This window comes from Mobula hypostoma, chromosome 10 (genome assembly GCF_963921235.1).
Source record: "Mobula hypostoma chromosome 10, sMobHyp1.1, whole genome shotgun sequence".
NCBI classification, from domain to species: domain Eukaryota; kingdom Metazoa; phylum Chordata; class Chondrichthyes; order Myliobatiformes; family Myliobatidae; genus Mobula; species Mobula hypostoma.
In genome coordinates, this window is record NC_086106.1 from 78,620,235 (window position 1) to 78,645,875 (window position 25,641).

At 43.2% G+C, this 25,641-nt stretch overlaps 1 protein-coding gene across 1 annotated transcript in view; it reads left to right on the plus strand.

Moving 5' to 3' along the window:
* The first annotated feature begins 217 nt into the window (after positions 1–217).
* mpp1 (MAGUK p55 scaffold protein 1) overlaps positions 218–25,641 on the plus strand; it is a 56,740-nt gene continuing 31,316 nt past the window's right edge. Inside the window, exons 1-2 of the mRNA XM_063060678.1 lie at positions 218–489; positions 23,023–23,181. Coding sequence (XP_062916748.1) covers positions 361–489; positions 23,023–23,181 — 288 coding nt within the window. The 5' untranslated portion in view covers positions 218–360. The remainder of the gene's footprint in view (positions 490–23,022; positions 23,182–25,641) is intronic.

Sequence of the window (25,641 nt, forward strand, 5' to 3'; positions counted from 1 at the left end):
GCTTCCTATTCGGGAGGTTGGCGCAACCCGGAGAATACTACCAGCGTGCGTGCACATAACACACACACACACACACACACCGTCACACTGCACTGACCAAGAGGAAATCACTCACAGATGCTCATGACTGGATCAGGCGTGACCGAGGATTTATTGTGCCTGTCACATTCCTTCCAGCCTATCATCTGAGCTGCACTTTAGACTCCTGTGTTTTCAGGAAGGGATTTATCTCCCAGCTCCACACGCCTGGTTCTCTTTCCTCCCTCCAACCTGACATCTCAACAGGGTCCAAAGCGGCTCCAGCCTTAACAGGGGATTCCTTTGAAAGAACGAACGACGAAGACGGGCAGCTTAACCACCATGACCCTGAAGTCCAACAAGAGCGAGCCCCTCGGACCTTTCGCTGCCTTCGAGACTATCAATAGTTGCCGGACACCGCTGTCTGATTTGTATCTGGAGCAGTTACTGCAGAGCAAAGGCAAGCCTGAGGTGAGTGTAAAAATCATTCCCGCAGCCCCGATATTCATCCATCCCTCTCTCCAGCCTCCCCCCACGCCCGCTCTATTGCTGTGTTGGTGCCTATTGTTCCCCACAGTGAACGCAGCCCATTCCCTCCCGCTGCTTCGCAGGGACGGTGTGAACGGAACTCTGCTTTCAGCTGGCCACGACTGCTGCCCTGTGCTGATCGTTCCCGAGGCTGGCTGCTCAGCTGTTCAACTCCCCCTGCCTAATAACAGACCACATCATCAAAATATTCTGGAAGTGATCCCCGTAGTATTAGAGCTGCTCGATGGAAAACTATTTGTATTCTGAAAGAGTCCTGCAGGAAATATCAATCAATACCCCCATTAATCTGGACTAACCACAGTAAATCCTGCTTGTACTGTTATGGTCGAGAGGCATCCACTACCAGCACTCTCAAATATGGTGATTATTGCTGTCTGTTTGGAGAATGGTGTTCATTCACTTCAAAGGAGTCTTTCAAGCACTGTGTCCCTTCCAAGAAGGTAGCCAGCCAGTATTTGTACTTAAAATCATAGGGTCAGAATTGATTTGCGTTTTACTATCCAAGTGCCCCATCACTCCAGCCCTGACAGGACAACATATGGGCTAGAAATTCACGTGATGCATGGTTGCTAGTTTGGTAAAGATAATTCTGGAGTTGGGAATTGATTGTGAACTATGAAGGGCTACAACAAGCACACACCGTGAAGTTGTAAAGTGGCACCCCGCGCATGTGAGGTGGCAGTGTCAGAAGTCACTGGACATAAGTGTGCAAGGTACAAGATGTTGCCATTGTGGTGTTGCAACGTGTAAGTGTATTGAAGTAAATGTGCGGACCTTCGATTGAAAGGAAAAGCAGGCAGTAACTCGGGTCAGTTTGATTGGAAGTTAAAGGACTGAGCCACCGATAGGAGTCCAGCACTGGCTCTCAGAGAACATCCAGTTTTTGGAGTTCTCCCAGTGACTGTGTGTTTCCTCCATGTGCTCCTCTTTCACCAACATGTGATTTGATTGGGCAGCAGGCCACCATAAATTGCTATAGATGAGGGCTCAAATTTTGGGGGGCTGAGCATGGGAATGGTGGCAGAGTAAAATGAGTAAATGTTCGATTAATGTAAATATAGGTGCTTGATGGACAGCCTGGGCCCATTTGGCTGAAGAACCTGTTTCTATGCCATATTTCTCCATGGGAACATTGAGGATTTCTGCAGAGAGAACTTCCACCATTGCAAGAGATCCCTCTTATAACCTTGAGCTTCTCACCAGATCTTTGCAAACAGGGATCTTCTTGTGCTTCACCATGCCCAAGGATCAGGATTTGCAATGCTTACCATCTCCACAGCCTCTTGCCGGTCGTTGGCTTTAGGTAATCACTCCCCTGCATTCCTGCAAGGTACCGCACACAAAATGCTGGAGGAACTCAGCAGGTCAGGCAGCATCTATGGAGAGGAATAAAGAGTTGATCTTTCAGGCAAGACCCTTCATCAGGGCTGGAAAGGAAGGGGGAAGAGGGAAAGGGGAGGGGAAGTACAAGCTCGGAGGTGATGGGTGAAGCCTGGTGAGGGGGAAGGTAGGTGGGATGAAGTGAGAAGCTGGGAGGTGATGGGTGAAGAAGGAAAAGGGCTGAAGAGGAAGGAATCTGATAGGAGAGGAGCGTGGACTGTTGGAGAAAGAGGTAAGGTACCACTGTTAACCGTCTGAGCAGCACCATTTTAGAACACACTTCTACACAATGTAGAATTTCTAAGTCTATTTGTTTCACTCTGTGTGATATCAGGAGGAATTCTGAAGGAATTCAGGAACACCCTGAAGGAATGGTATTAGACTATACTCACCAGTAGAACATTCACATTTCTGACAGAAGATTATGGATTTGAGATCCACTCCAGCAAACAGCCCAAATATGCATGAAACTTCATCGTGAGACTGAATGGGTCATTAAGCTAATTATCTTTGATTATCATAAAAGTTCCAATGACATTATTCGAACAGAATATGAATACTCCCGGTTCCCAGTCATATATCAATTAACATCACTGTGGGGGGAAGAAACAAAATTAAATGGATGCTTCTTACACTTTTATAGTTTGTGGGATCTTGCTGTGTATAGATCGGCTGTTGTGTTTATTTATTTAGAAATACAGCAGGAAATAGGCCCCTCCTGCCCTTCAAGCCACGATGCACAGCAGCCCACTGATTTAACTCCAGCCTAATCACGGGACAATTTACAATGACCAATTAACCTATGGACCAGCACATCTTGAGACTGTGGGTGGAAACCGAAGCACCCAAGGGAACCCATGTGCACACAGGAAAAAAAGTACAAACTGGCTTACAATGAACTCTGACCTCCAACTCCCCGAGGTGTAATAGCATCGTAATAACCACTACCCTATCGTGATGCCCCAACATCGTAACAGTAACTGCAGCTCCAAGGTATTTCACAGGCAGTTCAGCCCCTTATGGTGTCCTGATGGTGTACAAGTTCCCTCTGACAGTTTCATTGTGGTGATAGGAACTGCACAGGACAATTCTATGGGCCCCATTCACAATGTTTGAGTTTGAGGAATTATCACTGAAAAAGCAGGGAAATAGGATGATTAGAGAGTGAAAAAAGTCAGTGGGGGAGCCATAAACATGAGAAAGTCTGCAGATGCTGGAAATCCAGAGCAACACACATAATGCTGGGGGAACTCAGCAGGTCAGGCAGCATCTATAAACAGTGGACATTTTGGGCTGAGACCCTTCTTCAGGACTGGAAAGGAAGAGGGAAGACTCCAAAATAAAAAGGTGGGTGAGGGAAGGACTATTTGGGGCCCTAAATGGAGGTGAGGGAGGAAGTGAATGCGCAAGAGCACCACAGGTGCAGCGATCCCTGTGCAAAGCAGAGAGAGGGGGAAGTTAAAGATGTGTTTGGTGGTAGGATCCCTTTGGAGATGGTGGAAGTTGTGCAGAATGATGTGTTGGATATGAAGGCTCATGGGGTGGTAAGTGAGGACAAGAGGAACTCTATCACTGTTAAGGACGTGGGAAGATGGGGTGAGTGCAGATGTTTGAGAAATGGAGGAGATGCGGGTGAGGAGAGCATCGATGGTAGAGGAAGTGAAACCTTGCTCTTTGAAGAAGGAGGACATCTCTGAGGCCCTGCAATAGAAATCCTCCTCCTGGGAACAGATGCGGGAGAGATGAAGGAACTGAGTAAAGGGAATTGCATTTTTACAGGAGAAAGGGCGGGAAGAGATATAGTTAAGATAACAGTGGGATTCAGTAGGTTCATAAAAGACTCTGGTTGACAGTTTGTCTCCGACTATTAGGGAGTGATTGGTAGAGGTGAACAAAAATGGAGTCACTTTTACAAAGGCATGAGCAGCAAACTTGCAGATTAGATGCATATCGTTTAGCCTCGGTCCATCCTAGGATTTATATAACATTTGTTCATCCCTGGAAAATATTATTTTGCAAAAACTGGGTTTGGAATTACTTAAACTTACAAACAGCGCAGAATGAGTCAGCCAACTGAATCAATATGTATCCATTGTCTTACCTTGACTTTTGGCTGTAACCTCCATGAAATTTCCAAGAAAATTCTAAACCTACAATGTTTAACCAGGACACCATCATGGATTCTGCACAGTTTATCCTAGTTCTCTCTGCTAACAGATTGAAGCTAGAGAGTGCTAGTGAACTTCCTTCCCTGGAATCGTCAACTTCTAGTAATGTTTCCTCACCTGACATACACATAGGTACATCTTCCAGCACAAGTCTTTGGAAAGAAATCTGAAACAAGGATTTTTGTTGATTTCTGCTCCAATTTGCATGGCCATGCACTTTGGTAGTTGAAATAAATGTGCAGACTATTTTCTAAACAGGGAGAAAATCCAAAAATCTGAGATGCACAAGGACTTGGGAGTCCTTGTGCAGAACACCTTAAAGGTTAACTTGCAGGTAGGGTCCGTGGTGAGGAAGGCAAATGCAATGTTAGCATTCATTTCAAGAGGTCTAGAATACAAGAGTAGGGATATGGGCTTTAAAAGACACTGGTGAGGCCTCATCTTGAGTATTGTGAACAGATATGGGCTCCTCATCTAAGAAAAGATGTGCTGACATTGGAGAGGGTTCTGGGAAGGTTCTCAAAGATGAATCTGGAAGTGAAAAGGTTATCATATGAGGAACATTTGATAGCTCTGGGTCTGAACTCACCGGAATTTAGAAGGATGCAGGGGGTATCTCATTGAAACCTTTCAAATGAAGAAAGGCCTAGACAGGGCAGATGTGGAAAGGATGTTTCCCATGGTGAAGAAGTCTAGGGAAAGAGGGCACAGACTCAGAATAGAGGGGCGTCCATTTAAAGCGGAGATGCAGAGAAATTTCTCCAGCTAGAGGGTGCTGAATTTGTGGAATCTATTACCACGTGCAACTGTGGAGGCTAGGTCATCGAGTGTATTTAAGGCAGAGCTTGATAGGTTCCTGATTGGACATGACATTAAGGGTTCGTGGAGAAGGCTGGGGAATGGGGCTGAGGACAGGAAAAAAGGATCAGCCATGATTGAATGGTGGATCAGCCCTGATGGGCCAAATGGCCTAATTCTGTTCCTATGTCTTATGGTCTTACATCAAACGAAACATTAGCTTCTGGCCCTCACACTTTATGATCTTTGTTGCTGATGGATATCATGCATATTGCCCTCACTACTTCACTGCTTTCACACTGTCAGCTATTCTTCGCAATGTGGATTAGCTGTTCCCTTGGAGTCTTCTGTATCTGAACTTTGGCACATCCCCGACGTTACACCCCATCACTGGCAACTCTGCCTTCAGCTGCCTTAGCTCCTAAGGTCTGGAATTCTTCTGCACTTCTCCCCTCCTTCTCCCCTCCTGCTGTGCCCGTTAAATCCTATGTCTTTGGTGACCCATTCTATTTCACCCCATAGCTTAGCATCAGTCGTTTTGTTGGATAATGCCCTGTGAAGAATCTTGAGGTATTTTTTGTTGCATTAAAATTGCCAAAGCACAATTTTTTTTGCAAAAGTCGTGGCTATTGATCAGATTACTATTGACCCAACACATTGAAAACATTAAATCATTTTTGACACTTCCAAGATGACCAGTGTCATATTATTAAACCAAAACTTGGATTATTTCCAGTTTGTGTCGCTGAACAAACTAGTGCCGGATCGCTACCATGTATTGCGATATATTGTTGCACATCAATATGGTGCCAGTGCAGCTACAGTGAAATGTAAGTGGCTACGTGTTCTGCTATTTTCCTCTATTTCATGACAACTTTTCTTTCATTCTTTATTGTTGTCTCTCTTTTTGGAATCAGCTACCTCTTATGGGTGAGGAAAAGTAACCAGAAAGTAATGTACTTCCCCTGATTAAGAGAAAAAAAAGCCAATAATGTTCTGCGACTATGATGGGCTCCCTCCACAGGATTTCCTCACAAGCGTGCAATACTTAATGACGGAAAATCCATCCTAAGATGCTGGTCATGTTTGAAGTGCCCGAAATGACTCATTGTTTTCATTGTGTTGGGACAATGTTGTCCTGGAGACACAAAACAATATAATTTAGCTCTGCCACATCTTTGGGTTCTGAGAGCCAGAAGCCCTAGTACTGGTCACGTGCAGTGGTTGGAAGCAAAGTGCTGGGTCTCCACTGCCTCTGGAGAAGTTAACTGCAGAATCAAATGTTAATGTATATGGATTTGATGCAGAAATCATTCTGCTCCTCCACTCTCTCTAATGGCAAACTATAAATCATTGTCAATCTTGACCATTCGCTGGCTTGGGGTTTGAGCCAACTCCATGAGATGTGTTGCTAAAACTGACCCTCCTTTCCTGAGCACTATGTTGGCAGGATAAGCGAGGTAAATTTATAGGCAGCCAACTTATGAATATTAGTCTTCTCTCTCTGTTATGAGCCCAACGATAAGAACATTTCAGACCTTGGCAGCTGATTTATCCTGTGATTGTTTGTATCAAACCCTTCCCCTGTTTATCAATATTAGCACATGTCAGGGATTAGAATGAAGTTAAGCCTAGAATAGATCTCACTATGTAGTATGCATATTGTGGGTGGCCAATATCTATCTGGTACCTCCTCCTTGAATTACATTCTGTTTCAATGTTGATGTAAACCAGATTAGAACAGGGTGAGAAAGAAGTGGGTGTGGTTTGATGATGAGGATCATTAAATGTCCTTAGATTGTGGTGTGCTCATGTTTGCCATGGATTGTGTTTTCATGTATCGGGACTTGGTTTAGAGGTCAGTGATTTGAGATTGGTTCTGACAAAATCTTGAAGTAAGATTTTAAGCCATGGTACACACTACACACCCTGTGCTTTGTTTCGAGATTTTAATGCATTTTTTAATTCGTGTCATGAAAGGCTTAGAGGCACATATTAACTTATTCTGTGGAGTCATAAAATCATAGATTAACACAGCACAGAATTTAGCCCATTCATTAAGTGTGTTATTCTTTGAAGCTCAGCCTAGCTAGTTCCACTCCACAATTCCTTCCCCATATTCCCGTAAATCTTCTTCCCTCATGTACTTGAAAGCTAGGATTGCATTTTAATCCATCACCCTATCAGGTGCATTCAGAATCCAACCACCCAAGGCATAAAAAAGGTATTTTTTTATGTTGCATCTGTTTCCTTTGACAGACATCATAAATCGGTGCTCTCTAGCTATCGATCGTACAGCTTCACAAAATAGTTTTAGCTTATTTATCTATCTGGATTATAAATGATTTTAAACACCTCTGTCAAATCTCATCTTGGTTTTCAATCCTCTAAAGGCCTTCAAATCTGTCCAAAGTGACTAGATTAGAATGGCAGTCTAAATTTCAATTCATATGCTGTTTTCTCAATGATCTGACTGATTTCTGCTCCTCTTAGATGACAAAAGACAAAAATGGGAATGGTAGTCAATCACAATGAATAAGCTTATGATTGTTGGAAAAGCTCAAATTCATCATTTTGCAGAAAGGCAGATCCTTCTCAGAACACCTTTTCGCTCATGTGCTGGATGGAGGTGGGTGGAATGCGGTAGACTGCAGCTCTGCGCAGACAGTTTATTTAATTGTGAATTTAATCATCCATTACGCACACTAGACAAGCAAAGGCAATGGCAGCTCGCTTCGTTTTCTTTTTCTTAATGCTTCCCTTTAGACAGCGGCTTCCACGTTGGTTTTATGGTTGTGAAGTAGCTGATGTGAGAGCCGCAGATGCTTCCACAGATAGGACAGGGGTTATTTGATGGGGCAGGTTATTTCTGAGGTTTTGCTGAGATACTCTGTGCTTCTGAACATTTTTTCAAGGTTCTCAGTGCCACCCCAAACACTCCTTCTCAAGTACCAGCGAGAGCTGCCCCTCTCACTTGCCCAGTGGCTCAATGATCTTACCCAGGGAAAAGATGAGTCACATACACATTCATGTTTAGCTAATCAATGCAGAAGGCACTGGAAATAAGCTCAGTATCACTCTAGCTAGTAAGAAGAATTTAGTTTCTGGTCAGTATTCACTGACACCCAATCAATGAGAATGTAAGTCTGTTCCATATGGAGGACTTTTTTTTTGTGGTCTGAGGTTTAAGGTACACCTCATACACAAGGCTGTAGAGATTTCTGCAGAAAAACAGACCACGTGGTTCATTGTTTCCCCTATCACTTCTCAAACCTGACATTGTTCCGGCAAAGTTCTACGGCAGTTTACTTTCCGGTATTGATTGCAGAGGCTGCAATGAGGTTACAGATCCGGTATTAAGATGTGTTACGTAGGTGTTGTCCACCGTTGGTTAAAACACACAGTTGGTGGCCCATACAATCCAAGAACACTGTGAAAATCTCTCACTGCAATGTTATGAAACTAAGTGAAGTCACGTGTGCAGCTGCTCTGTTGCGGTATCTACCACAAAATGCGTTGAATCATGAGATGAGCAGTCCTGACAGGAACTGAAATAAGCCTTCTGCCAGCACGTTGTGTAGCAGTTGGAAACGATTATCCATCTAAAAGGGTACAATGCCCCATAACAGCTGAACACCAGAAGCACGCAGGTTCTCATGGAGAAAAGGGCCTCTTTTCTTATGCATTTCTATACCTCCCTCACCAGGGTTCCAGGGTTCACCTACCACAACCAGCTCAGCTTCATCACTGACATTTCCTTTTCATTCTTCAGGATCTGGGCACTACTGGCAAAGCCAGGGCTTATTGAAAACCTGCAGCTGTTGAGAGCAGGGTCCTTGACCTGCTTCAATCCTTGAGACGATAGTACTCCCACAGTACTGTTGGTTAGGCTGTTGCAAGAATTTAGGCCCAGAAACCATAAATGACCAGAGATTTGCTTCCGATCAGTGTGGCAACCTGGAGAGGAACCCGCAGATGGTGGTACACCTAAATGTCTGCTGCCCTGATCCTCCTTGGTGACAGGAGTCATACATTTACCAGCGGTATGTCTGCTGGGTGACTGCCATATATTTTGTAGATGGTACACACTCCAGCCAATGTGTACTGGTGCTGGGGGGAATAATGTTTTGAGATGGTGGTTGGGTTGCTGATGAAGTCCACCGCTTTCGCCTGGTTGGTGTCTTGCTTGTTGTAGACCTACTATCTATACAGGTGGAGAATATCCCACCATCCTTCTGATATTTTCCTTTATGGTATTTATCTGACGGTCCTAGTTGAGTTCCTGCTCGATGGTTAATGGGTTTGAAAACTGTGCAAGCCTTAATGAACCTCCCCTCTTCGGAACTAGGAATGGAAGGAAAGTCATTGATGAATTTGCTGAAGATAGTTGAGACCTGGATGGTGCCCTAAGGTACTACTAAACAGAATTCATAGGGTTGGTTTGATTTACTTTTAACAACAACAGTCATCTATCATTTTGCAGACTGAAACTCCAACAACTGGAATTTTTCCATTTGATACCCACTGACTCTTACTTTACCATAGCTCCCTGATGCCTCATCTGGTAAATGCTGCTTTGATGTCAAGAAACATCACTCTCATAATACCACCGTTATTCAGCTCTTAGATCCATGATATGACCAAGACTAATCCTGGCAGAAGGGGTAGCAGTAAACAGGTTATTGATGAGTAAGTGCCACTCGGTAGCAATGCCACTTGATTAGACTGGATTTGTCCTGCATTTCTTTAAATGGCAGGTGCTGTAAGTATGACATTATTCTTCAGAGTTACATTCTCCAAAGCAAACTAATTGTTAGTTTGGGTCAGACTGTGGAAGGATATGACAACCTTCAGTGGGGTTTTAAGTATCCTGGAAGCATTGCGCCCTTTAAATGGGAAGTAAATGAAGATGGCAGTATATTATACCTCTTGATTTCGGCGGCTGTTCAATGACATCATTTTCTAGAAATTTCAACACAGGCAAAAATGTAGACAGATAACCTGGATGCCTGTTGTCAACTGCACAGATCATAAACATAAGCGCATGATCCAGTAGTGTGATTGGTGCAATGTGGCCTGGAAATGTTAGCTAACATGATCTACGCTGGATACATTTAATTCTACATCATGTGCTGTTTAAAACAGCACTACACTACTCCAGTTCTGAGCACTTTAGCCCTAAGCAACATTAATAATCCTTTGAATTAACGTTATCCACAGAATTTTTCCCACCCTGATTTATTTCTTGGAATTTCCAAATGCATAAATTTGAAGTGAATCATTTGAACTCTGATTCTCATATATCCTGCCAAAAGATGGATTTGAATAACTCACACTTACATTTAGTAATAGCAGCATGTATATTACATAACCATACAGTTCACACAACGTGTCTGGTGAATGTGATTTTGCTTCTCCCTGTGGATCTCAAAAGTTATTTCACATCATTTTTGCATTAATTGTATTGATCTGGGCTGAGAGATACACAACTGGCTTTTAGACTGCCCTTGTAGTCTGAATGGAGTCACAACTAAATGCAAATATTTATTTTTTTTTCTTAGAGCTATTTTTGCATGTGTGAGAGTGAATCCAGTAGAGCTGGAGCTCTGTGTAGATCTCAGGTTTCAAAACGTCTCGTTACATAGAACATAGAATAGTACAGCACAGTACAGGCCCTTTGGCCCACAATGTTGTCCAACCCTTAAACCCTGCCCCCCACTTTAAATTCCTCCATATACTGTTCCTATCTAGTAGTCTCTTAAATTTCACTAGTGTATCTGCCTCCACCACTGACTCAGGCAGTGCATTCCACGCACCAACCACTCTCTGAGTAAAAAACCTTCCTCTAATATCCCCCTTGAACTTCCCACCCCTTACCTTAAAGCCATGTCCTCTTGTATTGAGCAGTGGTGCCCTGGGGAAGAGGCGCTGGCTGTCCACTCTATCTATTCCTTTAATATATCTTGTATACCTCTATCATGTCTCCTCCCATCCTCCAAAGAGTAAAGCCCTAGCTCCCTTAATCTCTGATCATAATGCATACTCTCTAAACCAGGCAGCATCCTCGTAAATCTCCTCTGTACCCTTTCCAATGCTTCCACATCTTTCCTATAGTGAGGCGACCAGAACTGGCCACAGTACTCCAAATGTGGCCTAACCAGGGTTTTATAGAGCTGTATCATTACCTCGCAACTCTTAAACTCTATCCCTCGACTTATGAAAGCTAACACCCCGTAAGCTTTCTTAACTACCCTATCTACCTGTGAGGCAACTTTTGAGGCAACTTTCAGGGATCTGTGGACATGTACCCCCAGATCCCTCTGCTCCTCCACACTACCAAGTATCCTGCCATTTACTTTATACTCTGCTTTGGAGTTTGTCCTTCCAAAGTGTACCACCTCACACTTCTCCGGGTTGAACTCCATCTGCCACTTCTCAGCCCACTTCTGCATCCTATCAATGCCTCTCTGCAATCTTCGACAATCCTCTACATTATCCACAACACCACCAACCTTTGTGTCATCTGCAAACTTGCCAACCCACCCTTCTACCTTCACATCCAGGTCGTTAATAAAAATCACGAAAAGTAGAGGTCCCAGAACCGATCCTTGTGGAACACCACTAGTCACAACCCTCCAATCCAAATGTACTCCCTCCACCACAACCCTCCGCTTTCTGCAGGGAAGCCAATTCTGAATCCACCTGGCCAATCTTCCCTGGATCCCATGACTTCTGACTTTCTGAGTAAGCCTACCGCGTGGAACCTTGTCAAATGCCTTACTAAAATCCATATAGATCACATCCACTGCACTACCCTCATCAATATGCCTGGTCACCTCCTCAAAGAACAGGTTTGTTAGACACGATCTGCCCTTCACAAAGCCATGTTGACTGTCCCTGATCAGACCATGATTCTCTAAATGCCCATAGATCCTATCTCTAAGAATCTTTTCCAACAGCTTTCCCACCACAGATGTAAGGCTCTATAATTACCCGAACTATCCCTACTACCTTTTCTGAACAAGGGTACAACATTCACCTCCCTCCAATCCTCCAGTACCATCCCCATGGACAACGAGGACATAAAGATCCTAGCCAGAGGCTCAGCAATCTCTTCCCTTGCCTTGTGGAGCAGCCTGGGGAATATTCCGTCAGGCCCCGGGACTTATCTGTCCTAATGTATTTTAACAACTCCAACACCTCCTCTCCCTTAATATCAACATGCTCCAGAACATCAACCTCACTCATATTATCCTCACCGTCATCAAGTTCCCTCTCATTGGTGAATACCGAAGAGAAGTATTGAGGACCTTGTTGAAATGTGAAGAAGCTTCAAAGTACACCTACCTCAAATTCAGTGATGACACAGTAGCGCTGCCAGGAGAACTGTTATGTCACCAGACTAGAGACCTGGTCCCATTCCTGGTTTGGTCCCATCCCATCCTTTGCAGAATTTGTTCATTCTCCCTGTGACTGCATGGGTTTCCTGGGGATGCTCCAGTTTTCTCACACCTTCCAAAGGTGTGCTGGTTGATAGGTTAATTGGCCACTGCAAATTTCTCCTGGTGTGTAGGTGAGGGGTAGAATTTGGAGCAAGTTGATAAGAATATGGGAAGATAAAGAGAAGTATGATAGATACCTGACACGAGCTCAGTGGGCAGAAGGACTTTATCCATCCTGTTTCCCTCCATGACTCAATGAGATTTATAAAGCTGCTCATATTAGCACCAAGCAAATATTTCCTGGAGTGAAATGCAACGCTGACAAATTCCAGCTTATTCCATGCCATGGAAACTCAACCAGGCACTTTTCAGCACAAGTCACACTTGTGTATTTGATGTGAAATGCCTTTTCCCAGCAATCCCAGAGAAATGTGAATGTTAGGGAAATTAGTTTGCATTGTTCCAAGGACAGACTACTGACACTCATTTTTAGGTCAATGACAGGGCTGCTCCAGACTGGGACCCCACAAATCTTTTGGCACTTAGCCCACAGAGCACCCAACCATCCTCCCTCGGTCTCCACACCGCTGACTGACAGAGATCTCTGCAGACCCTTCTCTAACTCAGGCAGTATTCCCATTTATGACCTGAGTTTTCTGATCTCAACACATTCTGGCCAATATTTGCTGATCCTTAGAGACACAAGTGATTACGGATGCTTGAACCTGGAGCAACTTGAAGGTGTTTGGTGGAAAGTATAAGGGAGAATGTCAGAGGCAGGTTTTTTACATAGAGAGTGTGGGTGCAGGGACCATGCTGCCAGGGGTGGTGGCAGAGACAGGTACATTAGAGGCATTTAAGACTCTCTTAGGCACATAGATGAAAAATGTGGGAGGAAGGGTAAGATTGATCTTGGAGTAGGTCAAAGGGCCAGCATAACATCATGGGCTGAAGGGTCTCCACTGTGCCATACTGTTCTATGTATGTCCTAATCCCAGGAAAATCTTTTCACTCTTAATTTGTATTTATGTTTTTAAATCCCTAGCCTCCTCTGCTTAATCCCATTTTACCTTTAATGTCACTTTCAGAAAAAGCATTCTGAACATTACCTTGGGAGAGATAGGCACACCTGATTCACAATGTCTAGCAAGTGATCAACAACCTGAAGAGAGAAAGCACTTGATAAAGTTGACCCCAAATGATTGTCCTAGATTTCAATACTCCATAACAGGTGGAAGGAGGTCAGCAGGGGTGTCATGGGATTTAAAAACCCAATAAAGGAGAGTCCCAACTCTACAGGTACTCCTTGTTGCTATTTCTAGGATACAATTTCATGTGAGAGTGTGCCTTCAAGAGGTGGGACACTCATTTAACTTTGGCTCACCAGGTGGAACAATTTAACTGCTGCAGTGCAGTATCTCAGCTTTTGAGAATCCACGCAGCCGTACTCAAGAGGAACATTACACAGACCTTCAGGGAAACCTTCAGTCTTTCTGGAGCACTCCTGTCGGTGGAGTGACTTGGCCTGGTCTCTTTCCAATCTCCAGATGGTTGTTGAAATGTGTCCCTCACTGCACTAAGCTGCAAGTGGAATCTCCTGCTTGCTGTGTGCATGGCAGCCCTGACCATTCAGGGTGTAGCTCCTGTGAGATGTTTCGGTGCAACCAGATGACTGAATGGTGAGGAGAACAACATGCAACTGAGCAATGCCTCAGCCTGTCCCAAAGCCTCTGGCACAGTTTAGGATTCGTGGGGTGGTGGGGGAGTGACTTTGGTAAACATTGCCCCTTCATTGTCTATGTTCTTCCTGTGACCTTATGGACCAATCTCCAATTCCCTCCCATATCCCAAAGACAGGCTGACTAATAGGATAGTCATAGTCATAGTCATACTTTATTGATCCCGGGGGAAATTGGTTTTTGTTACAGTTGCACCATAAATAATAAATAGTAATAAAACCATAAATAGTTAAATAGTAATATGTAAATTATGCCAGGAAGTAAGTCCAGGACCAGCCTATTGGCTCAGGGTGTCTGACCCTCCAAGGGAGGAGTTGTGAAGTTTGATGGCCACAGGTAGGAATGACTTCCTATGACGCTCTGTGTTGCATCTTGGAGGAATGAGTCTCTGGCTGAATGTACTCCTGTGCCCACCCAGTACATTATGTAGTGGATGGGAGATATTGTCCAAGATGGCATGCAACTTAGACAGCATCCTCTTTTCAGACACCACCGTCAGAGAGTCCAGTTCCATCCCCACTACATCACTGGCCTCAATCCCCACAACATAGGTGAGCATCTTAAACTGCTCTTACTGTGTAGATGAGTAGTATCTGGGAGGAATGGGTGAGAATATGGGGAGAGTGGGTTAAATTTGGAAATTTAGTGCTGACCTGGACTCAATGGGCCAAAATAATCTCATGTCATAAGGAGATTTAAACATACTGTAAGTGTTCGTTTAAAATGCCAGTCCACGTGGCAGTATTTTAGCCAATCAATAAAACCCCTGCTTTTAATATTCTTGTAAGGCTGCAAACTCCCAGGGGAGCCTTTGGCAAACATTCATCTGGCTGATCCAGCCGGTTCTCAGAACCTCTCTGTCTTCCCACCTCTCTCCTTCGTATTCACTGCTTTTCCTATTATTCCTAAGATTCCTTACTTGGCTCAGAATCAACTTTTTAACTGATTACACTTCTCTAAATTACCGTGGGATATTTTACTACATTAGTAATGTCACATATTAAACAAATTGGAGACATGCTGTGACACAGCAAATGATATATCATCAACTGGTTGAAGTAAAATTGAAGCAAGGAATCCTCTTTTTTCCCATGTTGATTTAGTTACAAAGTAGTCAATTGTTCTTTTTTCATTCATAATGTATGTTAATCAGTGGAGCCTTAGGTTAAAAAGGCCCTGTTTAACAACATGTAAATAAACCAGGCTTTGTTTGGTCAATAGTGGATACAGGAATGTGTAGTAAATCTATCCAACTTTCTAAAAGTACCTTTTATTTCTTTTCCATTGGTAAAGTTCTGCTTTTCCTCTCTCTGACAAGCAATTCAGCAACTCAGAACTCATGAAGGATTCAACTTAAAACATTGTTAACCAAGTTTGGGAAGCTTTTCTAGTTTCTTTTTTAACATTGTTATCCCAGGAGTAGCCATTATTGAGCACTCCTGGGCCAAAAGAAAACTCTTCACAGAATAAACTGGGAATGGAACCTCAAGACCTCATCCCACCCTGACTGGCGAAGGCCCATGATAGAGAATACCACAATTGCACATCCTCACCTCCATCTTGGTAGTAGACCACCCAGTGAGCCTTTTGTCTTGTGCAGCCAAAGACTTCTCTGCCCACCAAGCTCCTGGCATTGCACATGAGAATACTCAATGCCTTTTTGGCCTCTAGTGCCAAGGTGGCTGCAGGATTGAGCTGTGTACATACATCTATTGATGCTTCTGGACACATCTTCAGTGATGTTCCTGGAATCATCAGGTGTTTTGGGTCTTTCAACATCATAAAACCTCCTCCAGGTGACCCAGCCGGGGCTGATCAAACCCCAGCTTGTGTCCAGATGGCTAGCTACTTATGATTCCATGGCTCCCCTCTTTTGAGCCACAGCCATCTTGAGGCCCTCTCTGCCACATCGATGGTACTGCGGATGGCTCTCCTCTTCCTCTCTCCCTCGCTGCCCAAAATGCTGAAGGCCCTAACTAAAGTACGGGCTATGAATCCCCTACAACCAACCTCCACTGGGAGACACCTCGCTCTCCATCCAGCCTGCTGACAGTTGCTGACCAGTCCTGCGTACTTGGAGAGCTTCCTTTCAAAGGCCTCCTCCAAGCTATCTTCCCATGGGACTGTCAGCTCCAGCAGCACCACTTGCTTAGTAAACTCAGACACTAGGACAATGTCTGGTCGCAGGGTGGTGGCTGCGATATGGTTGGGGAACTTCAGCTGCCCTTCGAGGTCCACCAACAGCTGCCAGTCCCTTGCAGAGGTCAGAATGCCTGTAGATGTTCTTTTGGCAGGTATTGGCTGCTCCCCAGCTCTGACAAAGGCAATGGTCTGCTTGGAGGGTCGGGACCGCTTCGCCCACTCAACTCCTGCGCTGACGGCTTCAGCGATGGTCTTCAGGACCTGATCATGCCTCCACCTGTACCGTCCCTCACCAAGTGCCCTTGCACTGCCGCTGAGGATGTGCTCCAGGGTTCCTCGCTTGGAGCACAGTGGGCACACAGATGACTCTGCCTTGCCCCGTGTGTGCAGGTTTGATGGGCTTGGAAGCACATCGTACACTGCCTAGATGAGAAATTGGATGCGGTGTGGTTCGGCTTTCCAAAGATCAGCCCAGGTCACTTTCCTCTCAACCGCATTCTCCCATCTTGTCCAAGCTCCCTGTTGCTTCATTCCCACCGCCTTGCAGGCTCTCATCTCCTCCACTACTGCTCTCAGCTCCTCCTGAACTAGACGACACCTTTCCTTCCCTCTGGTGTCCATTTGGGGAGTTGGAAAGGATCCTAGCCCAGCTCGGTCTCGTGTGACCACTCCCACCAGCCTCCTGTGATGCAGCCTCGCCTCTGCCTCCTGAACAGCTTCCTCTGCCCTCCACTTCTTGCCAGTACTTACTTGGATCCCTGCTCTAGCCACCTTCGGGTCACTTGAGTCCCTATACTGTAGCACCTCTCTGGCTCTTGTTACCTTGACTTCTTCCTCCAAGGATTTGAAGGGCAGTTGCAGTTTGTTGTGGTGTCCATAGAGTGCGATGCTGCTCAGGCTCTTTGGCAGCCCCAGCCATCTCCTGAGGTGGTTGCTAATCCTCCTCTCTAAGGTTTCAACTGTCGAGATCGGAACTGCATAGACGAGGAGGGGCCACAGGATTGTGGGCAGAATGCCATGCTGATACACCCAGGCTTTAAACTTCCCAGGTAGGCCAGACTTGTCCACAGATTGTCCACAGAGCCCTCTGCTAGAATTGTTCATTGTTCCTAGTTAACAATGGCATGTATGTGGACAAAGGGTGAAGGTGGATGAAACTCAAATGATATTGCTTGGCCACAGTCCTCAGCTCCTATGTTTAATTCCCCATCAATATTGGTCGTCTAGAAGCATACTTGAAGATGCGGAGAGTCCAGCATTGGAGAGTTGCTCAGGCCTGTTGACCACCATCAGTTGAATTCCTATGATGTTTTATAGAAGGGGGTGGAGTGAAAGATATGGGATCTTCTGGTTTAGAGTAAATTTAATTTCTTTTATCTCAGTCTCTGCCAAAAGAAAAATGCTGACTTGCAGTTCATTTAGTGCATATTTCAGATATCAAAGGTCTCATTGTGCTGCGGTTGCATCTTGCATTTTTGTAAGCCTAACTAAAATGCTAATCATTTTTATCAGGCAGCTAAATTATCAAGTTTAATGTGAACTTTGCTACTTAGAATTAAAATGCGCTGACCCATGAATTCTTACAATAATTTAACTCGACTGTGTTCTATGAACCTTGTACTGCTAAGATGGACCTCCTTAACCATTGGTTAGTTTCTCAAAAGTAATTTTGTAGTCAGCAGCTACTAAGGTATTTACAACAGTGAGATAAGGGCCTAGATGTGGAGTCAGCAACTGGATGTGTACTTAGCACAGTTCCAGCTCAATAACACTCAAGGCAGGGAACTTCTGCAGTTCCTAGCAGCTCCTATTGCATGTTTAAGCATAACAATCAATATTGTGTAACGGAGAAAGCATTGCAGAATATCTGTTTCACATTCAGGGAGGAGACAGAATTTTGTTCAGTTTCATAATTGTGTTGTGTCGCCTGCCTCCTGTTAATTTTCATTTTTGTAGGATTCCTTTCCATTGCTATGCTTTAGTGTACAACAGCTAAAGCAAATTAAAACCTACGTAAATGCCCGTGGTCAAGGCCACTGCGTCATTTTCTGTAAATTATCCATCTGCTTGTCTAACTTGCCACCTTGGATGAGCAGAAATTAAAATGTTAGGATCCTTGTTACTTAGTCAACAACTCCATCTGTGTCCCAGGGACTGCCTAAAGCCATTATGCTCTCCTAGCCACAAACAAGAGAAAATCTGCAGATGCTGGAAATCCGAGCAACACACACAAAATGCTGGAGGAACTCAGCAGGCCGGGCAGCATCTAGGAAAAGAGTACAGTCGACGTTTTGTGCCGAGACCCCTCTCCTAATGGTTACTGGTAGCCCTTTGATTTCTCATTCTAAAGACCATCATGAGAATGACCAGGATGTACAGGACAATAGTCAGTATTCCCTCATTCATGCAAATTCGTAGGAAGAGAGGGGAGAGGGAAGCCAGGTGGACCATTTATTCAGGTTAAGGTGACCTCTGTTAATACTGAGCGTTTTCATCCACCCAGCTGATCCAGGAGTATGAGAAGCAGGAGTAAGTGAGGATTATTTACACTATTAATGATTTCCATTAAATAGACTGTGTGATGCCATTAATTTCAATTAAGCCCTAGGACTCTGCGTGTTGAAGCAGAGTTTCCCTTCCTTCCTGCTGGCAGAGTGCTGACATGGTAGATCGCTATTTAATATTGCAGTAAACCTTGATGAACACTCGCAAAATGCTGGAGGAACTCAGCAGGTCAGGCAGCAATTATGGAAGTGAATAAACAGTCAGTGTTTTGGGCCAAGATTGAAAGGTTCAGCAAGTATTATTTTGCAATGCCGTCATATCCATGTAGGATGACAGCCACAAAGTTGGAGTCAGCAATGTTATGGAATAAATTAACCTCTAACTTATGTTTCTTCACTGAAATTACAAAATTGGAATGTTGAAAATAATCTTGACAATTGGTAAGGTGATTTTTTTTCTAATTGAGCTATTACCATCAATATCATTTTAGTAAGCTTTTTTAATTATTATCAAATATAGCATACCCATATCAACTTCCCTACAAGGTTTTAAACCTCATTTTCTAATTGGCAAATTGTTTATTTTATAGAAACCAACAGAGCATGACTATTGCAATTGATTTTCTAGGCCTATCCCATCAAGACTTATTCCTCTTTCCTAAAAGTACTAAAATGCAGGAATAAGCAATCTCCAATCAAATATTCTGTTTTCTGTACCTCAGCTCCGTTTATCAGACTTTAATACCTGCCCCTGATGCTCAGCCTGACACAAATCTGCTGAGCTGAGTCTTGCAATTTTCAATTGACTTTTGACAGAGATGGTTCCAAATCCCAATACTCTGTGTGTCTGTGTCCAAATCTCTAAGTTACATGTTCGAAGATCGTAGTACCTTGGTACAAATTCCACCTCTAGAGAAATTTATGTCCAAAACCTGCAAATAAACTTGTTCAGACCACCCTGAATCCACTTTCCTTTACAAGTCACTGGACAACACAAATTGCATTCAAGGCAGAAGTATAATATGTCAGTTTAACACCATAGCTGGGCACTGACAGTCAAAGCCTGTGAGGAAACACAGACTAGTGCATGCAGCAAACTACCATACAAGAGACTGCTTGAAAACAATTGCATGAAAGCTGCCATTTTTCTAACCATGTATCAAAATAACAATGTAGGCCTACTCCTGCACCTATTTTCTATGTTTCTATGTTTCTATGTTTCTACTGAATCCACATAGAGCTTTAATTCACAATGTTGCTGGGGCGGCGGGGGGGCGGATTTTTAACCATTTCATTTTAAAGAAAACTGTGTTCTGTGTTAAGTACATAAGTAGTTAAATGCTTTGCCTCTTGTACTGTTATCCACTAGGCTGCCGTAGTAAGGTCAGATTAAGCTGTACATGAAGTTGCTTGGAATTCATTGCTGCGAGGTGTCCCATTGTACATTTTGATTCATCAGTGGATTGTTGTATGGCTACCAAAGCCTTATTTCCAACAATATCAGAGGAAGAGGAGCAGCTGTTGAAATGTCAGTGTGAGGCACTTGACGTATGTGTGAAAACCCAACAAAATGATGTTATTTTAATGAATGACGTCTTTTTAGCTCTTTTCAGTGGTTTGAGAAGGTCAACATTACAATGGCCTCAAACATCAGCCACACTCTGAGTAACGGAATACACAATAAAGAGGTTTCTTCATTTCACTGAAGACTTTATAATCACAAATCATGAGTGGTTTACCTGACAGTACCTGGTATTTTTGATTGTTTAGTCTGCACAATTTCTTAAGTTTGGGGTTTCACACGCTCCTCGGAATTAGTTGATCACAGACAGAGGCAGCAGGTGGGACATGAAAACTGAGTTTAGTACACTTAGTTTAAGAGGGAATTAATCCAAGGACAGGGGCTAATTTTAACCCAACCCATGAACAGAAAGACTGATGAGGTCGCATTTGCTGAATGTTTACTCCTTGTCCCATTCTATTTCAATGAAATGCAAAATCAAGTAATATGTGAAGTGGACGGCCAATCCAATTCCCAAAACTTTCAGGGAAGCAGATTCGGTCAAGATTACTGCCACAGCTTCTGCTCCAGTCTCAGCTCAGTGACGGTCGCTCTAAGTGAATGAAAGAATAGACTCAGCTGAAGACACTCACGGAAGTGAAAATGCCTACTGACACTTTCTGTGCAGACTTACACAAGGGGAAGAGGCATGCTGGTGGGGGGGGGGGTGTTGAGGGGGCAGTCTGAGCCCAAATGATATCCAAGGGGAAGTCTGCTTTCAGGAGAAGAACAATGTGGTGAAGAATGAATGAGCATCACATGTGGTGGGTTCATGGGGAAGGGTTTATGCTGACCTCACTGCAACACAGTAGATGGTTCTTTAGCTGCTGAAACCATTCTGTGTCTCTTCTCAGGAACCTGGAAAGGCTTACTATCTAAAGAGAATTGGTGCAGTACCTGTTTCGAACCCAGAGACTGCATTTACTGACCTTTTGATACAGGCTGTCAGACTGTCATGTAAACCACAGGCAACAAACCAAATCCAAATCGAAGTATTCTTACACTCCAATGGAATTTAACTGTGATCAGCTTATGATGTTACTGAGACACAAACTCAGAGAAGAAACTCAAATCGAACTTTACAGTGGTGGCTTGATAATCAGACCTTTTTAAAAGGATGATGGCTCATGATGACCAAGAAAAGCAAGCTCTTCCCTCTGACAAACACAAAACTCCAAAAGATACAAAATTTTGATTGAAATATTTCAATTAGTTGCACTAGCAAATGAAAATGGAATCTTTCACAACTTCTAAAATATCCATTTATTTATTGGGGAAATGAACAGCCTAGCGTATAACTCATCTCTAAGACTGGACAGCTCCTCGTTCAGACAAAGCTGGTTCATCCCAGATTAGGGGCAGCTACCATACTTCAAATGGCCTCAGAGCCTCTTGGGTAGTATTGGAAGTAATTGGGTGGTTTGTGATTGGGAGGTAAAATGGAGTGTAGAATCAGTTATTGATTGAACCCTACTACCTACTGATGGAGTCTGGGATTATTTTCAGTCTTATCAACTCTTCCCAGATGTAGTAACCTGCTGACAACACATGAAACATTGCTACATTAACATTCACAAAATAGTCCTATCAAACATCAAGAAACTATAAAGAAGAAAGAAAAAGAGAGTTTTGTAAAAATTAATCATCTGGTGTCTGTAGAAAGAAGCTATAACATCTCTTCATCAGAATGTTCATCTTAAACCCAAAACTCATTGTGGTTGTTCACTGAATGTCATACTGCATTTTAGTGGCTTCATTCACGGATGGTCAGAGTAATAAGCCACCCTGTATTTAACAAGATCATGATAATCTGCATGAAGCTCTGATTTTGATGACTGCCCTAGATGATGGACTGATGGCCTGGGAGAGTATTGGGAGTTGTAATACTGTCCTTGACACTCTAAGTCACCTTAATGGGACATTTGTTAAATCAACTTTGTGTGACACTTTAAAAATCTAACAGAATACAGGGGAATTTACTCTTGGAATAAATTTTACCAAAATCCGTATTGTGCTGGTCTAAAGTGGAATCGGAGGTGACTACTTCCTGAAGATACAGTGATACCCTATATATGAAGCCACATGTGAAATTTTGGCTGCAATATGCAACACTACTGCTTTATTACATGCTATTTGCAGTATTTTATACAACATATTAAATACAATCTTAGGATGTTTTGCCTGATATTAAAAACAAAAGCTTCATTTTATTGATATTCAGTTATCTATTATAACAGTGGATATATTTATTAACGTTGCTGTAATGTAGAAGACAAATGAATGTCACATGAATATACACAATTTCTCTACTAACATCCTCGACATTTATTCTGAAGTTTGATGTTTCTTGCATTGGTTCCATTTTGATAAGAAATAGCTATGTCTTATCTGTTAATAACCTCATCATCCTATACATGTGTCTGCTAATACTCCATTCAACTGTATAAATAAGTGTAAGGAATTGATGCATCCAGGTAACAACTTGAGCTAAAAATATGTAACTGTCCAAAACACATTCAGAAAGAGGAACTGTACACATGAGAAAGAAATATCTTGTTATGTTTCATTTGCATTTCTCCAGGAAGAATGAACTGCATATTTTAGGGTGCTGAATTTGACTTCATAACTTTCCTCTTTGGGAGAAAAAAAAAGGTACCTCTGCCGCTTGAGAGCCTAGTTCCATTGTTACTTTTGTCTAACTAATTTATGTCTTGTTCTCAGGGATATATGCTGACATGCCCTGGTACTGCCCAGGAAGTCTACAGCAATGGCAGTGCCAACTCTTCCCCTTACATGAATGGCAACAGTAAAGAACATGAGGCCCAGAACATGAAGAAAATCCAAATGATCACATTCCAGAAAAGTACAAATGAACCTTTGGTATGTCAGCTTTCTTGGAAGAAAATTATTTATGCTGCTCTTGCAAAAATACTTCAAAATCCTACCTACTCTTTTATGCAGAATAAAAAAAAGACTCCTTTAATAGTAACTCTGCTCTCAGATTTTGTCCAAAGCTATTGTGGAGGAATTCCTGCTCAACAGCTGTTTCCAACTCTTTTCCCTTCATCATGGAATGCATAATGTTCTGTTCGACCAAGAGCTGAGCTTCCCAATTTACTTCCCGTATTAAACTGGTTATTTATCTCTGGCACTACAGCTTTATTTTCTACAGATTTTATCTCTTCTTCACAGCTGCTACAAATTACATCTACTCTTCAACCACTCCAAATGTCTGCTGCTTTGCTGGCTGAAATTCTTCCCTCCACACAAAATATTTACTTCTTGCAAATCACAATTCTGAGATTGTGAAAGGTATTTTACGTGAGTGAGTTCTACTTTATTAACTCTGACTCGTTCAGAACAAGACACCCATTTTCTATCCCGCTGTCCCTCTTCTTGGAAACCTCCAATGGATGGCCACTACCCAGCTCCTCAATTTGAAATCCTTGCTCTTCCCTTCAATCCTCCTATGGACCATGGCATCATAACCTTCATAAACGTCTCTAGAGCCCAATTTAACCTCTGCTCTCACTCAGTTCTCTCCTCTCTTAGCTTTGCTGTTAGTGGCAAAACTTTCACAATCCTATGCAGATACTTTGGAATTTCCTCTTTAAATTCCTTTATTTTACTACAACTCCCAGATGTTCCTAAAATGTACTCCCCTTTCATGGCCCCATTCCTTACTCATTCCAACTGTAGTTCAGTTTAAGACAGGGGTCCCCAACCTTTTTTGCACTGCGGATCGGTTTACCGGTTTAATATTGACAATATTCTTGTGGACCGGCTGACCTGGGGGAGGTATGGTTGCCAACAGACAAGAGTAGCAGTCAAATATGTTGTGTCTACCCCGAGAAAGACTACAATGACCATGAAGCCTTGCGCGGGCACCTGTGCGCATGCGTGTACGTGCCGATTTTTTTCCTACAAATCGTTTTTGCCGATTCTGTTCGGGGGGGGGGTGTTAATCACGACTGGAATATAGGTGATAAGTGGCTAATACACTCAATTTTGTTTCTAAAAGGGTTTATCTAACAAATCTAATATTAAACACACAGCGCACATTTTCCTCGCATGAATATAGTGATAAGTCAATTATCAGGGAGGACAGGGGAGCTTGAAGTAAGTGTTGAACGAACTTCCAGTAGAAGTGGTAGAGGCAGGTTCGATATTATCATTTAAAGAAAAATTGGATAGGTATATGGACAGGAAAGGAATGGAGGGTTATGGGCTGAGTGCAGGTTGGTGGGACTAGGTGAGAGTAGCGTTCGGCACGGACTAGAAGGGCCGAGATGGCCTGTTTCTGTGCTGTAATTGTTATATGATTATACAAGTCACTTATAAGTCAATAACATCATAACATTTTAGGTAACGTTTGGATATTAAACACACAGCACATATTTTCCCCAAATGAATATATAAAATCATTGCAACACACCAATATCGCTGAATCAGTGGGAGCCCTGGGCTTGTTTCCCAGCAACATGACGGTCCCATCAAGTGGTGATGGGAGACAGCGATACTCGAAGGGGGTTCCTTATGTCCAGTCTATTCCGCAATTTAGTTTTCGTTGTATTCATTGCAGAGATATGTTGGAAATGAAAGCAACGTTTTCAGTGCTTTCGTGGCTATCACAGGATGTTTAGCCTTGACTTTGATCCAGAATGCCGGCAGAGATGTTATGTCAAACATACTTTTCAGCCCACCGTCATTTGCAAGCTCGAAGAGTTGATCTTCTTCCCGTGCTGACGTGGATGACGTGTGCGTAATGACCTCACATGCGTAATGACCTCACGTGCGTTCAAGCTCAACAGTGGGCGTGACAGGGAATGAGGAAAGGTTTCCTCACGGCCCGGTAGCACTTGCTTTGCGGACCGGTACCGGTCTGCAGCCCGGTGGTTGGGGACCGCTGGTTTAAGATACTCAATTGTGCTATGATAAATGGAATTGTTGTTAAGATGTTCAATAAAAGATGGAGGTTAGTAGACTCAGTGAGCACGTATAAAGAATATGATGATTAGGCAGACCACGTCATCAGCATAGGTAACATTGATCTGACATCATTACTGTTAACTAGCAGCTTATCTCTTCAATCAGTGCTTCCTCCTGAAGAGTAATAATGGAAGAGGAAGTGAGGAGGCAAGTTAAACACTTTGCCAGACGTTACTAAAGAAGTTGCATGCAATAGCAGTAACACAACCTTAATTCATCACAGTCACACTGCCCCATACCACCCATTCCCCCCAGTTTCTTCACTAAACATCATTTGCTTGTCCTCAAACCATAAATAAGTCATCACAAACTCTAAACAAATTTATAAATAAATCATATTAAAAAACTGAA